We start from the raw sequence: 14,499 nt of genomic DNA, 5'->3' as shown, positions 1-14,499 counted from the left end.
GTCTGTTTTGCAAAAGGTGACTGTAGTGGATCCAGATCTCCTAATGAAAATCTCATTGGTCAGAGAAAACATTAGAAACAACACTAGATGATATTTGAAAGCAAAGAATGCATTATAGTTTAGTTTTTTGATTGCTGATCTAAAACTCAAGTGATCTATCTTAAAAACACTCTCAGAAAAAGACATCAATTAAATTATGAATTTGGCCGTTTCTACAAATTATGAAAATGTTTTATTGGATTTTTCACAATTTCACGTAGATGCAAATCGATTTCTGGAACATTTTCTAGCATACGTGAAAAGTTGATCATTTTGACGTAATTACTGAGGTGAGCTATTTGGCTCATGGGCCTCTCTGTATATGCTGTTATAATTTATCATTTTTAGGTCAAACTGACAAAGGTTACCTATCTGCGTTGTGTCTATTTATTAATCTATAGATAGAGTCGGACTCTTCTCGTAAATATGGGGCTCATGAATAACTATATGACATAAAGTTCCATGCAATTTTGCCGTAAATCTACCGAACACTCCATCCTATTTCCATCAACTGCTCTTTCCCTCGATACGATCTGGAGTACACGGTGTGTGTGAATGTTTACAGATGAAAAAGTGGAGGATGCAATGGAAATTTTTACCAGCCAATCCTATGTAACGCATCCTGTTTATTTCAGTCGTTTATATGGCATGCATGGGCACATTTCTGATTCAATACTCTAAATCCCAATTCATACAACGATAAAAGTACAGACAACTTCGTATCATTTTGTTTCCATGGCATCTTGATGGTTTTCTTTAAATGATTTTACATGTATATACATGTATCATTGAACCATTGAATTCATATATTAAGTACATGCACACTAATGTTTACTAGAATATGTATTTCGAAGTTTTGTAAGTTTCGAAGGATTGTAAGTTCTTTAAAGAACTCATTTCAAAACGTCAAGGCTTGATTTGGGTCAAACATTCTCGAGTGGAACCTTAACAGTAATCCATAAATTAATCAGCATCTTACATTTAGCTATTTCTTGTACGAATCTCAATTGACTCGACGCTGCACTATAAACATAAATTAATTAAATAAGATATGAAATATGACTTGTAATCTGCAATATGACTGCTAAAGTATGTCCCAATGTATTGCTTCCTTCGCTTTTTGATGATTTTTAATAAAAATACACATACCTGTGAAAGAAATACAGATGAAATCGATGAAAGGGAAAATATCCAAGATATCTTTATTGAACAATTATCATTTTTTACTCATAAAAGTTCACAGGAACGAAAACAAATTTCTTACGGAGATTTATAATGGGAGATGTTTTCATCTTTTCTCCATTCGAAAGTACTCGGGATACCTCGCACAATTTTTCAACGTTATCATCCGGGATTATTAATGGCTGATGCAATGCTCCATAGACTTTCTTTTTTGGGATGTGTATTGAAACCTGAAGCGGTAGAGGGGGCGTTTCAAAACAGATAATCTGCATGGACAATTTTCATATTAGTGGATGAACGTAGTTTGAGCACAAAGGTATTTATGATTATCGAAATACCAAGCAAAAAGTGGTGGAAGCAAAGACTCGGGACAGAGTTATTGTTATACTGCAGATTTTATTAAAGAAATAAAATGTATCAGAAAGGACAGTTCGACTCGTTGTGTGAATTAATTCGCGACGGAAGTTATAATTTACATGAACTTCTTTAACATAAATAAATTCATTCATTTTAATTTCGATGTCCATTTGAAGAGAGAGAAAACGGAATAGCACACACCAAATCGATACCGTGGGCTAAAGAAGGCAGAAAAAAGGCGATTTGTGTTTCGTGGTAGTGAAGGGGGGGGGGGGTGATTAAAGGGACTAATATCAAGAATAGACAAAAAGAAGACCTTTGACTAATGTTTAAGTTGTAATTTCTTGTTCGGATTTTCTGTGAAGACCTGTGTTTTACGTCCGCTTTTTCAATTGGTCTGGCTTCTTGATTTCTAGTGTTCTAAATACAATATATAAATGTATTTGCACGTTAAACAGCTGTTAAAGTTTCTTTAGAATTATTTATAGCTAGATTCAGGAAGAGAAAATTGAAGGAAACTCTTGTGTTATGTTAGCGGTGATTATATCTAGCAATGTGTTATTTTCTGCATTAAAAAAAAAACCTCTGCTTTTATCCTCTGGTAAAATATCTGCAAGAATGATTGCGCGTTGTGGTTCTGATACTGTTGGCTTATAAAAGAACTGAATGAATGAATGGTCCTCACAAATAGAGTAACTGTGTAAGTTATTGTCCGAAAAAAACCTGCAAGATTTTTAATGCTTTAGAACAACTGCATGTTTATGTTTTCCTACAGAACGAAAACGTCTGTCAAATTAATTGTATTCTGCTGGAATATGAACATGATTTCCGATGACAATTTTACTCGCACAAAGTGTGTTGAAAATATTTGGTGTTTTGATTGACCCCTAGATGAAAAACACCCTACACCACCCCAACCAAAACTAAATATCAAAGACACCAATATACACAGGTAAAATTGCAACATATGTTCAACATATGTTACTCGAAACATATGTTGAACATATGCTGCAATTTTACCTGTGTATTTGATAATTTGATTTTATTTTTAAAAAAAAAAAGGTATTTTTTAAACAAAAAATTGGAGTGAAATTTTACAAAATTTCATACCATTTAAGCATTAGAAACTCAAAGCATAAAGCATTTCATAATGCAATCCAAGTATCGTGTCGTTGATTAAATTATCACTAGTTGCGGTTGAAATAATTAATAGATGGGTGATAAGTTTTATCAATTTTAAGTAACTGTGGCGAATACTCTTTTAAAAGTCGTTTGAAATACGTCATTACAACATTGTATACAGTCTGTCGTTTGAAATACTACATTAAAATTGTATACAGTCTGTCGTTTGAAATACGTTATTAAAATTGAATACGGTCTGTCGTTTGAAATACGTCATTAAAATTGTATACAGTCAACAATTGTACTCACACGGAAGTCGAGAGTAAACAGAAGTCATTGGGTTATTTATATTTCATTGACTGAAATCAGTTTCCTTCCCGAGTTGAAGGGCACTTCCAATAGAATAATGTTTCATTGATGCAGGAAACCACAGGACACAGAACTTCCGCTTTGATAACAGTAATCAAAGTACTGAAGAACTGACGGGAGTTGATTTTGTCGATGTTTATTTATATTAAAATCAATGATATGTTATTTTGTATGACAAGTACATATAGTTTCTAATTTGAATTACGCACATTTTTATAATATGGAGTTTTGGACTTTTTCGACAAGAATGTCGAGAAACCCCCATATGAATCATGTTAAATAATATTTAAAGATAAAATTAATTCAATCAAACTATGTATCAGTGATAGAAATATTTCTCGAAAATTGTATGGATCCAAGCAATATTGAACTCTAGTCTCGTTCAACCAAACGCTCAGCTGACACCGTAAATCTCCGACAAGAATTTACGGAGACAGCCGAGCGTCGAGTTGGACGAGACTATATTGAACTCTGGCGTAGGAATACATACGACTACAAAAATATTCAAATTGTTCGTACTATTTAAAATCTGACTATTTTGAAGGTACTTATAAATAAGTTTCCTTGAAAAACAATGCTTTAGCATACATGAAATCGAGTTTATCAATTATTTTCAAGAACTAAGTCTTGTCAGCAGCAATGATTTGTGCTGAGGTCCAAACACTGTTTCACTTTCGGTTTGTCTGTGTGACAGTGTGTGAGTTGATTTTAATCAACTCCCAAAAATAAAAACGTTGTAGGAAAACTTAAATAAACACCAAAGAACATGGGTGAATTAGATGACACAAATTCCTATTCAAACCCCTAAAACTTTTATTAAATATTATGCATTTAAATCAACATCTGTATACATATATGTAAAATTATCAAATTATGCAAAAACAAGTTTTGCAAGTATACCATGCGTGTGCTTTTTAACGAACGCAAAGAAAAAAAATTTCTGCGATGATGATAAACACAAAAGTCGTATATGCATCGTTAATTGAAAAAAACTTTCGCACTTTGAATTTACTTTGAGGAAAAAATGTACAGATCACAAAGTCTTGAACTGAATTTCTTTTGTTGATAGTATGATAATTTGTTAACACTAGTGAATCTAATTTACCGTCTTTGAGAACAGGGATGAGGGCGTGGATTAACCAAAGATACAGGTCAGTCATATGCATTTTAGCAATGCACGGACTGACGCCAGACTTCAAACATCGTCAAATAACATCCATTTATGGAAGAATTGGCTCTTCCTTCTATGTAACGTACTTACATGTGAGTACAAATAGGAAAGAAGAAATCAAAAGTTCAAATGGTCATACTTACAGGTGACATCAGATGTACAAATAGTCCTAGACGAGGAATGTAAACATAAAATGATCAATTAGTGTACAAATATACATTCAAAAATAAGACATCAGACATTAAATGTACAAATAGTTATAGACAAAGAAGACATCAAATTTTCAAAAAGCCACAGAAAATAGATATCAAGAGTTCAAACAAACAGGCATTCCCATTCCAGTATGGAAAATAATCTTTCATCTACACATTTTCTCCCTGTGTGCTGTTCCTATCTAGCTGTAGCGAGACCAGGAGACCCATTGTCTTGCTTACATGCCCGATTAAACGAATAAAAGCCGATCAGCGTGTAACAGTTTCATCTAAAAGGGTATTGGTGTTTATTAAGAAACTTAATGCTGCGACGGAGCCGAGCGATTGGGTTTTTTTGTTATAGCTTGTGACAATCTCATTTTTCGTAAGTTTCCCGTCTCGCAGATTTCCCCCTTTTCTGTGTTATTAATCCATTAACGCCAAGAGGGACTCGGTGTTTCTGCTCCTCACAGGTGAGTCAGCCGTACATCACTAATGGCGGGGTTCCGTCTGATGATGCAGCTTGTATCGAGCGGACTTACTACATAGCCAGGGACAGTGCAGTAATACACTTCACCAATAATGTGTTCGGTTTGGTCGTTAATTGAATATTCCAGCATCTGCCAGTCTTTGAATATATATATGACATATATATGTCTATCATTTTCAGACAGTCTATGCATCCTACCAACATTCATCTAGCTGGCTTTTGCCAAAAAGTTTGCAATCCGGATTTTAGATTAATTTCTCGAATAACAAAAAAAGTATACCGTTAATTCATTTTTGATTTGATTAATTCTATTCTGAGTAAGTTTCTGGGCTGCGTTTTGCAAAAGAACTTACGACCAAATTAATGAATGATGATTAATCACAAACGATTAATCAGTGTTTTATTCTAATGGCTGTGAAATATAATTATGGCAGTCAAAATAGTTGTAAATAAATTAGTTTATATATATTTTAATTTAAAATCAATCCATGAGACGGATAATATTTACACACTTTGTCGTAAGTTCTTAAATAAAATGCAGCCCAGGTAATTAGAATGAAATAAGCAAGAAACCACTCACGGAGAGACTCGAGGAATATCATCAGTACTATCGCGGGGCCTGTCTATTCAAGTCAAGAAATGACGAGCGGTATTAATTAAAACGGTAATAATATGCTGTCAATTGTTCATTCGTATTGAATATATGAAAGTTGTAAAACACGTTTATCGAACCTGTTATGCCAAGCTGAAAAATCGGATTTCAGTTTTCCGATGACTTATTAGAGTGGTTTCCCTTTTTGTGCGGTAAACGATGAGCGATTGATCATTTCTATTATTGGCGACACTGAACAATCAATGACCGAAATACATGTAACCATATCATTGATATCAATATTATTCCTTAGATATAGTTTCTTTGGAACTTTTCGTTCCTGATCTTCTAGTAGTTCTTGTAACGGATGTTGCTGTCACAAACACGAACTGCACATCGCATTTAATTAAGTTCATTTAGTGACTAGTCTTCTTGCTTAGTTGGAGGCAGTTATACTATAGTTTCCATTTTAAGGTAAGGTTGCTGCTTGCATTTTTTAGGAATTGTACCAAATTACATACCATTACTATATAAATTTTTTTTCTCGATTTTGCCGGACCCGTTTTAATGCAACAAAAGGTTAAAGTTCATGATTTAAAATTTTAATGTTGATAAAATGTAATGAATTTCGTGAAAATATGTACATTTTATATGTGACTATTATGAGGGTTATTTATGCTTAAAATGTTCGGAACTAATGTCACTATTTACATCATGATTCATTTAAAAAAAATTTCTAATGACCTATTTAAAAATAGAATAACAACAAAAGTATTAATTTTGGACTTCTATCCTGTGTACAAACGAAAACTTCTTATTTGAAACCTTTCCAAGTTCACAGATTTCAGGAAAAAACGTATCTTAGTAATTTCTCGGTATTAAAGCCCAAAAATTCGAGTCTATTATTTTTATATAGTAGTAGGCTATAGATGTATATGTGGCCAGTGTTTCTGAAACACAATTCAAAACCATATGATGCGGACTTCGGTTTTTGTGGAATTCGATAAAATACTTGAGTCCGGTTATTTTTTTCAATGAAACATAAAATTCCGCGAAATAAAAAAAAGCAACCCTGAAATCAATGTATGACATCAAATGAAAAAGAGTTGGTGGTGTTATGTCGCAATGAAATATGGGAGCTATACCCCTTACCTTAATAAACATAAAGTTCATGTTATAAATTCGTATCTCACAGTAGCTAAATTTAAGAAGCAAACAAGCAACATGACATGTTAAAACAACTTTAATCTCGGATTTACATCAACGCGCTATTATGTGTTTACCTTTATACAGTTTATGTTTATTTGTACTTTATCTGGAGGTTTGATCCAGGAGATTCAAACAAAATCTGTGTAATGAATAGAGCGGCATCTATCTGACTGGAATAAAACAAAACTACGAACTATAAATCGTCAGTGTATTGTTCCCTGTAGTGAGTGCAGCCATTAGAACCATAAGGGCTCAATGGAACCGGGGAAGTCAGACCCAATTTAAATGCACACAATATTGCAATCAAACGAAACCCGATATAAGAATTTAAATCGCTGGGTATAAATACTTATCTCGGTCCCAAAGGAGGTGAAATTTACCACCATTTGTCGATATTCTACAACAAGGTTGAACTATGTAAACATATCGACATTTTACCGAGAAACCCACGAGAGAAAAAAACGGTGAGCAAACAGCGACCTGATAGACAAGGTAGGTTTCCTTTTGTCCAGTACACTTATTTGTGGGCCGTGTGTCAATTTAAGGTACCTGACCCCAGTCTTTTTTTTTCAGGTAGAGCCATGAACTGTAGCGTCCCGGCCTGTGCTGCCATTGACATTCTCCCATTCACCACCTTCCCATCTTACGATGGCTTCAGCGCCAAGTTAGCCGACGAACAGACATGTCTCTTTACCCACGTGATCAGTGTGGGTAACAAGTTACTGGTCGTGGACAACGAAAACAAGAGACTTAAGAGATTCAGGATCCGCTCCCGGGCCTGTGTGGATCACCTTCTCCTGGACGATCCATGTGGAGGATCCCTGCTTCCGCTCTCTAGTCACGTGGTCATAACAGAACCAGAGGTCAACACGCTGTCTTTCATTAGCTTGGAAGGAACCTTGACCCTGAGTTCAAGGAGAAAGACAGAGAAGAAGTACCAGCCTATTTGTTGTGTGGATGAGGAGCGACTCGTGGCAGGATGCTGCGAGTTAGGGGATAGTTCAGTGGACGTGCTTAATTACATGGGGGTAGTGCTAATTACCGTGAGTACCTGTCAGAATAATTCTGTAACGTTTCGAACACCCGCCAGTCTGACCTATATACCGGGAGAGTGTATCTTAGTGTCCGACTCTGGGCTCTGTAAAGTGGTGGGTATAGGTCTGTCGGGCCAACTAAAGTTTGTCTTTGATCCTAAGTGCACGCCGAGTGGAGTATGTGTAGACAGAGGCCGCAATGTGTATCTGTGTGGGTACGATAAGAAATCAATTCAATGTCTCAAGTACGAGAACAATAAACTACACCAAACGTGTTCAGACTTCATCATAAAGTGCCCGTTATCAGTGACCACTGCCAGAAACTACCTATATGTGACGGAGGAGATGCCCAACGACAGAATAACCATACTGCAGGTACGATACACCCTCCATGTATACAGCAAACAACTAAGATACATTATTAGCAGAACTAAAAAAAACAATTACAATCATTTACACCATATTAAAATCTTTGTTGCTCCTTATGTTTAATTATGTCGTCAAATAAAAGTTATATTTAATATCTAAATTATTGCAATTGTGTCAACGGGATAAAAAATATAAGAAATAGTGTGTGTTTATAAGAACTGAACCTTTACCAATATCTGATTGTTCCTAGCGATCAAAAGAAAAATAACTCTAACATTTGTCTCATCGGAGAGTTCTGAATTTGTTATTTTTTCAGACAACGAATGAGGACTGGGATATAGAGGAGAAACCTGTCAATATATCGAACATTCACGTGACAGTTCTAAAGGATGAGGAAGCGGCCGAATCCTAAAACCTATTCACACGTGCCAAACAAAGTCAAGGAAATAAGCCAAAGATTTTATAGCAGCAATGATGTATAAATCAAAGAAAGAAACAACGTGTTTTTGTTTGTTTTATTGATATATTCACAATATATAAGAGATTATGCAATAACAATTATATCCTTTACCACAGGTCACAATACACTTCCTCTAATACATCTATACATGAATTAACACAACATTCGAGTCCTTATATTAAGACATCTTGGTACAAAACACGGGACAATATATACTTTCATCAGAGTTTTGTCAATACAAACAAAGTTACTCTGTGACAAAAGAGCAACGCTATATATAAACATTGTGCGTATTGAAATTTCCAGTTGCATGAGAAATTTCAAAATACAGAGCTACGTTGCTACTTTTATCGTGAATCAAAAACCATCTTCTTTCTCAAAAACAAATTAATAGAAGGTAGTTTCTTTATCCTTAGCCACATTTTGGTACTGTCTTTACAATCTTTTTCAAACTCTCTCTATTTCCATAACAATGCAAACAATAAAAAAGAATCTGTCCAGTATAGTCTTGTCTAATGTCTGCGGTAGAACAGTGATGAGGAGAATTACCACCATTCTTAAAATATAATAACAAGTGGCATTACGGAAGGACAATGAGTATTTCTGTATGAGTTAAGGGAAAACCTACGCCGATAGCAATTTGTCGTCTGCTAGTGACGTCAAGAACCTAATAATTCGCGCAAATATTGCACCATTCCATTAACAATACATAAATCATAACGAAGAACATACATGGTCCATTATATAATAATGAGTCCACAATGAGGTATATTATAAGAAATGTGTAACTCAGTAAGTGCATGACATTTTCCCAATCTTTTATAAATAAGGCACTTCCAATATATACATCGTGCCAGTGCTGATGAGGTATAAAACAGATACTAAGGAGTTTCTCTGTGTTTCAGTAAAGAGTCGAACTAAGTACCATGAAGGTGAATTGGTCATGATTTGGCTGTTGTGCTGACGGTTTGTCTTGCTACCTACTTTCAAGACTTAACATAGTTTCTTAGACTGTTATGGAAAAAGTTTCCAGAATAATAAAGGTTTCCCTACATTAACTAAACAACACAACTCCATCCTATGAATGAATTAATTATTTCGTGTCTTTAAACCGGAAGTGATAGTTCTATCGTTTCATACATATCATTCTTCCCATGACTAGACCCCGGACTAGAATAGAACATACGGATAATTCCGGACACGCTACTTGGAGTGCACACTGGCTGCGGAAGATTCCTACACCTTCTCTCCGATTACCATTCCACCGTTCATCCGAACCACGTGGTATCCTGCCGTCGCCTGGATCGCTTTGTCATTGGTCGGGGTCAAGAGAAATCTTAACCGCTGAGAAAGGAAAAGAATGACAGTCAAAACTTAACTATGACAAGTTTAGCTTTTTTTAAAAAGCTTACCGTCTTTAGAACAAACTTAAAACAGCAATTAGTTATCAAAGACAGTTTAATTCTTTTTTATATAAATGTCACCTTCCTCTACATAGCATGGCGAGTGGATTTATCCGAACATTTTTGTGTCATGTGTCGTTTAAGTCTGCGCGTCTAAAATGGAGAACTGTGTACCCGAGCTTTTAAGTTGAGATCGACTATAGGGTGAAAGAGATCTTAGGTAGGGTCGTAGACTCGTATTATTTTGATAAAATCAAAGTAATACCACTGCATTTATCTATCTACGGTGCAAATAACTTTACCGATATTAGGCATACCGCATCAATTTTTTTTAATTTTGGCATAAATATTTGAATAAACAATGCTAAAAAAAACACCAAATAATCTTAATAGATATTGTAGAATGTTACTTTCAACTAGTTGGACCTGAAAACCAAAGGCTGTATTTCATTCATAGCAATTTGTATTGCTTTTTCGTTTTCTCACTTTTTAAGATTTGAAATCTACGAAATTTGTTAAGTCGTACGTGAAAAAGATCATCAGAAAATTATCTCCCTTGCGCCGAACAGTATTTTAACCAATGAAATAAATCTAAATTTTCACACCATGTATTTTCAACCAATCACAAAGGAGAGGAAGTGCACAACCCGGAGACTGTAAATTATTTCAACTCTTTATACTTCTTCCAAGGAAGACGGTAATCATCCAATTCGATTATCAAAAACTTTATTCTTAAATTCACTTCATTGTAAATATTCGAAAATTCATCATAACGAAACATAGATGCTATGCAACTACAGTGGCGGATTCAAGGGGGGTCGCACTATAGTCTGTCCCAAGATATTTATGCAGCACATTTGGCCGATTTTTATTAAAAATACATGTGAAAGAAGTGCAATTGAAATAGTTGAAAGGGATATTTTCCAAGATAATTTCAGTGACACATTATCATCTTTCACTCGTAAAAATTCACAGGAACGAAAACAGACTCCTTACGAAGATTTATAATGGGGAATGTTTACATCTTTTCTCCATTCGTAATACACTCGGAATACATCGCGCAATTTTTCAACGTTATCATCCGGGCTTGCTGCAATACAAAATCTCCGTAGACATCATATTTTTTAGCATTGTGTTGAAACCTGATAAGCTAACAGGGGCGTTTCGACTGAGAAATCTTGGATATTTTTCATATTTTTGAATGAACATCATTTGAATCCTGGGGTATTTATAAATATCAAGCAATTAAGGTCAGACGACACGTTCCTCGAAAATCTTTTTAGTATCTCCTCGTAATAAAGAGTTCCAATAAAAAAATATTAATTTTACAATTATTTTAAAAATGATTAAAATTTAAGTCAATTTTGTAATGTGTCTACATGGCCGAGTGGCTTGAACCGTGGCCGCTCACTGCCCGAAGCGTATGTGTTCTAGAGGTCATGAGTTCGAATCCCCGCCCCCACCGAGATAGAGTAGTGAATTTTGCTGTGCTGTATATGTGTTTATTTTTATATCAGCAATTCAAGCGTATTTTCAAGAAGATTGTATAGGAAATTGCATACTCTAGTATTTTGCAGAAATGCCTGGTAAGGTACCCTAATTTTTTGCAAGAAAGCCTGTCAAAATAGTAGTAAACCATCAACAAATTCCTGGAAAAAGTTATATAAAATTGAGGAACGTGTCGTCTGACCTTAAGCCAAATGTGAATCCAGAATATCTTGGGACAGAGTATAGCTAGTGATTTTAACGACTCTTCCATGTATATTATAGCACAAGCTGGCAAGGTAATCTTTTTTATTAGGAATAAATAAAGGAAATGTTTCTAATATTTCTTCAAGGCAGGGGGTTTGGATGGAATTACTGCAAGTCTTTAATGTACAAACCTTTAAAAATTGTAAATAATATTATTGTTTTAAGTATAATCACGAGAAGTAATATCATAAAGTCTACCTTTGAAGACTTCATCTTTACTCTACAAAATCTCTCAAATCCAGGGGATTCCTGGGGCTTGGCCTGGACCCAATAGGGGCCCCGAGGTGGCCCCAGACACCCTGCCTAAAACTGGCATCCCTTCAAACTTCCCATGAACTGTGAAGAAGTCTGGACTGACACCACTTTTACACCGTGATGCAATTTGTAACTTTTGGTCCTAGCGGACAAAACTATATCATACAAGTTACAAAAGGACCGTGATGTACCTCAGAGGGCGTGCCGCTGGCTCTGATGAATCCAATGACAGCGAAGAGAGGGATACAGAGAACGGAGGAGAGGGCCACACACCAACCAATGAAGTTGGCCTCCCACGGGTAAACGTAGGCATCGTAACTGTGCGGGGTATACTGAACCAGGCCGAAAATCATGATCCACTGTAAAGAAACAAAGACGCCATATTGTCAGTCTCGTTTTCAATATCAAATTACATGGCGAACAGTAACGCATTGTTTGAGCTTAACTTACCAGGATGAATAAAGGAGCTACAAACTTCCAGCAGATTTTCCAGTAAATTCCTGCTGGGTGACCAAGCATAGTCCGAATATCGTTTGAAAATCTCTCAACGCCTAATGAATGGAAATCAAAGTTTATAGTTTTCATGACGTTGTGCACGTGTCTTTAATGCTCAACAACATTAAACCTGCCCTTTTGCATAAAATAATTTTGATCAAAGTTACATAATACAGCGCGATATTATAAGTTTCCGATCATAAAAGACATTCACTTAGATACAGTTTAAAATATTTTGGTTTGAAATGAAAACGGTATCATTTACTAGACGCAATTCAAATTGGTCATCAAAGATGAACGTGAACGTAAACTTTAACAACTACTTTCCATCGCCCGAAACCCATGAACAGTTTTGCATTAGCTGACTGCCAACTTATAGAGCTTTTCTGTTTTCTATCCATAGCTTTCTAATCTCAATAGATTAATGAAGAACGTAACTTTTCATTTTTTTAGGCATGGAAACGAACAAAAGCGCTATTTCTTTTATCATGCGCAAACATTATCGTGATATGTGGGACTTTATTTACGAAAGTGGGTAGGAACCAATGAGAATAGTGCATGTTTTATATGCACGAGAACAAGAAAAGTCCGATGAGTTGGTTAATTATCAGCATGCGTAAGCAGGACTAGCTTAATGTTGGTTTTCAAAATGGACAGGATTCGTACAATAAAATATTGTACAATGCTAAATAAACTTTTGTTATAAACAATCATTGTTTTTTGTTATAAAACAATCATGGCTTACCGTAAGCCCACGACAACACCAAACTCTCGAAGAACACCGCAAACAGAATGGAATAGCCTGCCGCATACCTGTCCATCAGGGACACCACATAGGCACCGCCCTTCAAGAGAAACACGTGAAAGTTAGAAATGACGTTCAATACCTCTTTCTTGGATACGAAATAAATTAATACGAAATTAAGATATAAATGTTTTTGTTCAAAATTCTGGGTATTATAAAGACATCTCATTATTTAAGATAAGTTCGAATCTTAATATTTAAACTTCCGTCTTTTCTTTTTTAATTTCGTCTTCAGTTTTTCAGGGTATTTACAAACACATTTATTTTTTTATACCCGAAATTATTGATGTATTGTACGTATATTTCCTTTTTTAAACAATAAATCGTAGACCGGACTTTGACACTTTTATAAATCGACCGATAAATGAAGCGAGGGTAATTAACACTAGAGCTAATGGTGAACTAAAACACATTATATCACTAGACGGAGCCTATAAATGATATTTATTATTCCACACTCTATATCATCAAAGGAAAACCGCTATAGCTCAGCTAACAATGCATGGCCATTACACATCTTATATTCAAACAAATATTAATCATCAGACACATTTAAAAACTAAAACTAAAACTGTCATAGTTCTAAAGAAACCCGAGCGGATATAGCATACGTTAAATGTAATAACCTAGTACACCTTAATTTGGTGATTTAACAAAAATTGCGTAAAAATTTTCGATGTGTGGAATCTTGTTTTTTTTTGTGAGCTTGTTTTGATTTTTGTTTTAAGTGTTTCTCTTTCCTTGGGGTTAAGGGGTTAATGATGGCAAATAGTGTCTCATTTTATATGTAAGTTTTTATAGGCTACCTCAGACCAAACCTACCTGTGTGCAGAAAGCGAGCCCTACAATCATGTACAAAGCAAACAGAGCCCCGACAAAGAGCTCCCGGTGTTTCCTCAAGACCGGAAACTCGTCAGAGATAGCTGTGATGATGGCTTCCGACCCGCCAAACTAAGAAAGAATTAAGTATAGCCTAGTTAAAGTTACTATAAGTAAACGACATATATACAAAATGTTGCTGATAGTGATGCATACCGAACTGTCTAGTCCCAAGGTCAAAAGCATCAGGAAAAATATGATGGACCAAAAGGGTGCTGCCGGAAGTGTTGCTATGGCAGCAGGATACACAACGAAAACGAGACCCGGACCTACAAACCAGATATTTGATATACAGTACGAACAATTCTGCTTGAAAGATCTGGGT

General features: G+C 35.3%; 2 protein-coding genes across 3 annotated transcripts in view; one reads left to right on the top strand and one right to left on the bottom strand.

Moving 5' to 3' along the window:
- The first annotated feature begins 6,732 nt into the window (after window positions 1-6,732).
- LOC128186868 (uncharacterized) lies at window positions 6,733-8,624 on the top strand. The gene is made up of 3 exons (XM_052856812.1): window positions 6,733-7,218; window positions 7,300-8,131; window positions 8,442-8,624. Exons 2-3 carry the CDS (start codon window positions 7,304-7,306, stop codon window positions 8,535-8,537), a joined length of 924 nt encoding a protein of 307 aa, XP_052712772.1. The 5' UTR covers window positions 6,733-7,218; window positions 7,300-7,303; the 3' UTR covers window positions 8,538-8,624.
- Window positions 8,625-8,628: 4 nt separating this feature from the next.
- Window positions 8,629-14,499, bottom strand: part of LOC128186866 (sodium-dependent dopamine transporter-like) — a 29,792-nt gene continuing 23,921 nt past the window's right edge. For both annotated transcript variants that reach the window (XM_052856805.1, XM_052856803.1), the window contains exons 11-16: window positions 14,331-14,443; window positions 14,118-14,246; window positions 13,236-13,335; window positions 12,446-12,546; window positions 12,187-12,354; window positions 8,629-9,929 (exon numbers count right to left, since the gene is read on the bottom strand). In XM_052856805.1, coding sequence (XP_052712765.1) covers window positions 9,822-9,929; window positions 12,187-12,354; window positions 12,446-12,546; window positions 13,236-13,335; window positions 14,118-14,246; window positions 14,331-14,443 — 719 coding nt within the window. In that variant the 3' untranslated portion in view covers window positions 8,629-9,821. The remainder of the gene's footprint in view (window positions 9,930-12,186; window positions 12,355-12,445; window positions 12,547-13,235; window positions 13,336-14,117; window positions 14,247-14,330; window positions 14,444-14,499) is intronic.

The sequence above is a fragment of the Crassostrea angulata genome, chromosome 6 (assembly GCF_025612915.1).
Source record: "Crassostrea angulata isolate pt1a10 chromosome 6, ASM2561291v2, whole genome shotgun sequence".
Lineage (NCBI taxonomy): Eukaryota > Metazoa > Mollusca > Bivalvia > Ostreida > Ostreidae > Magallana > Magallana angulata.
This window is presented reverse-complemented; position numbering and strand designations above follow the sequence as displayed.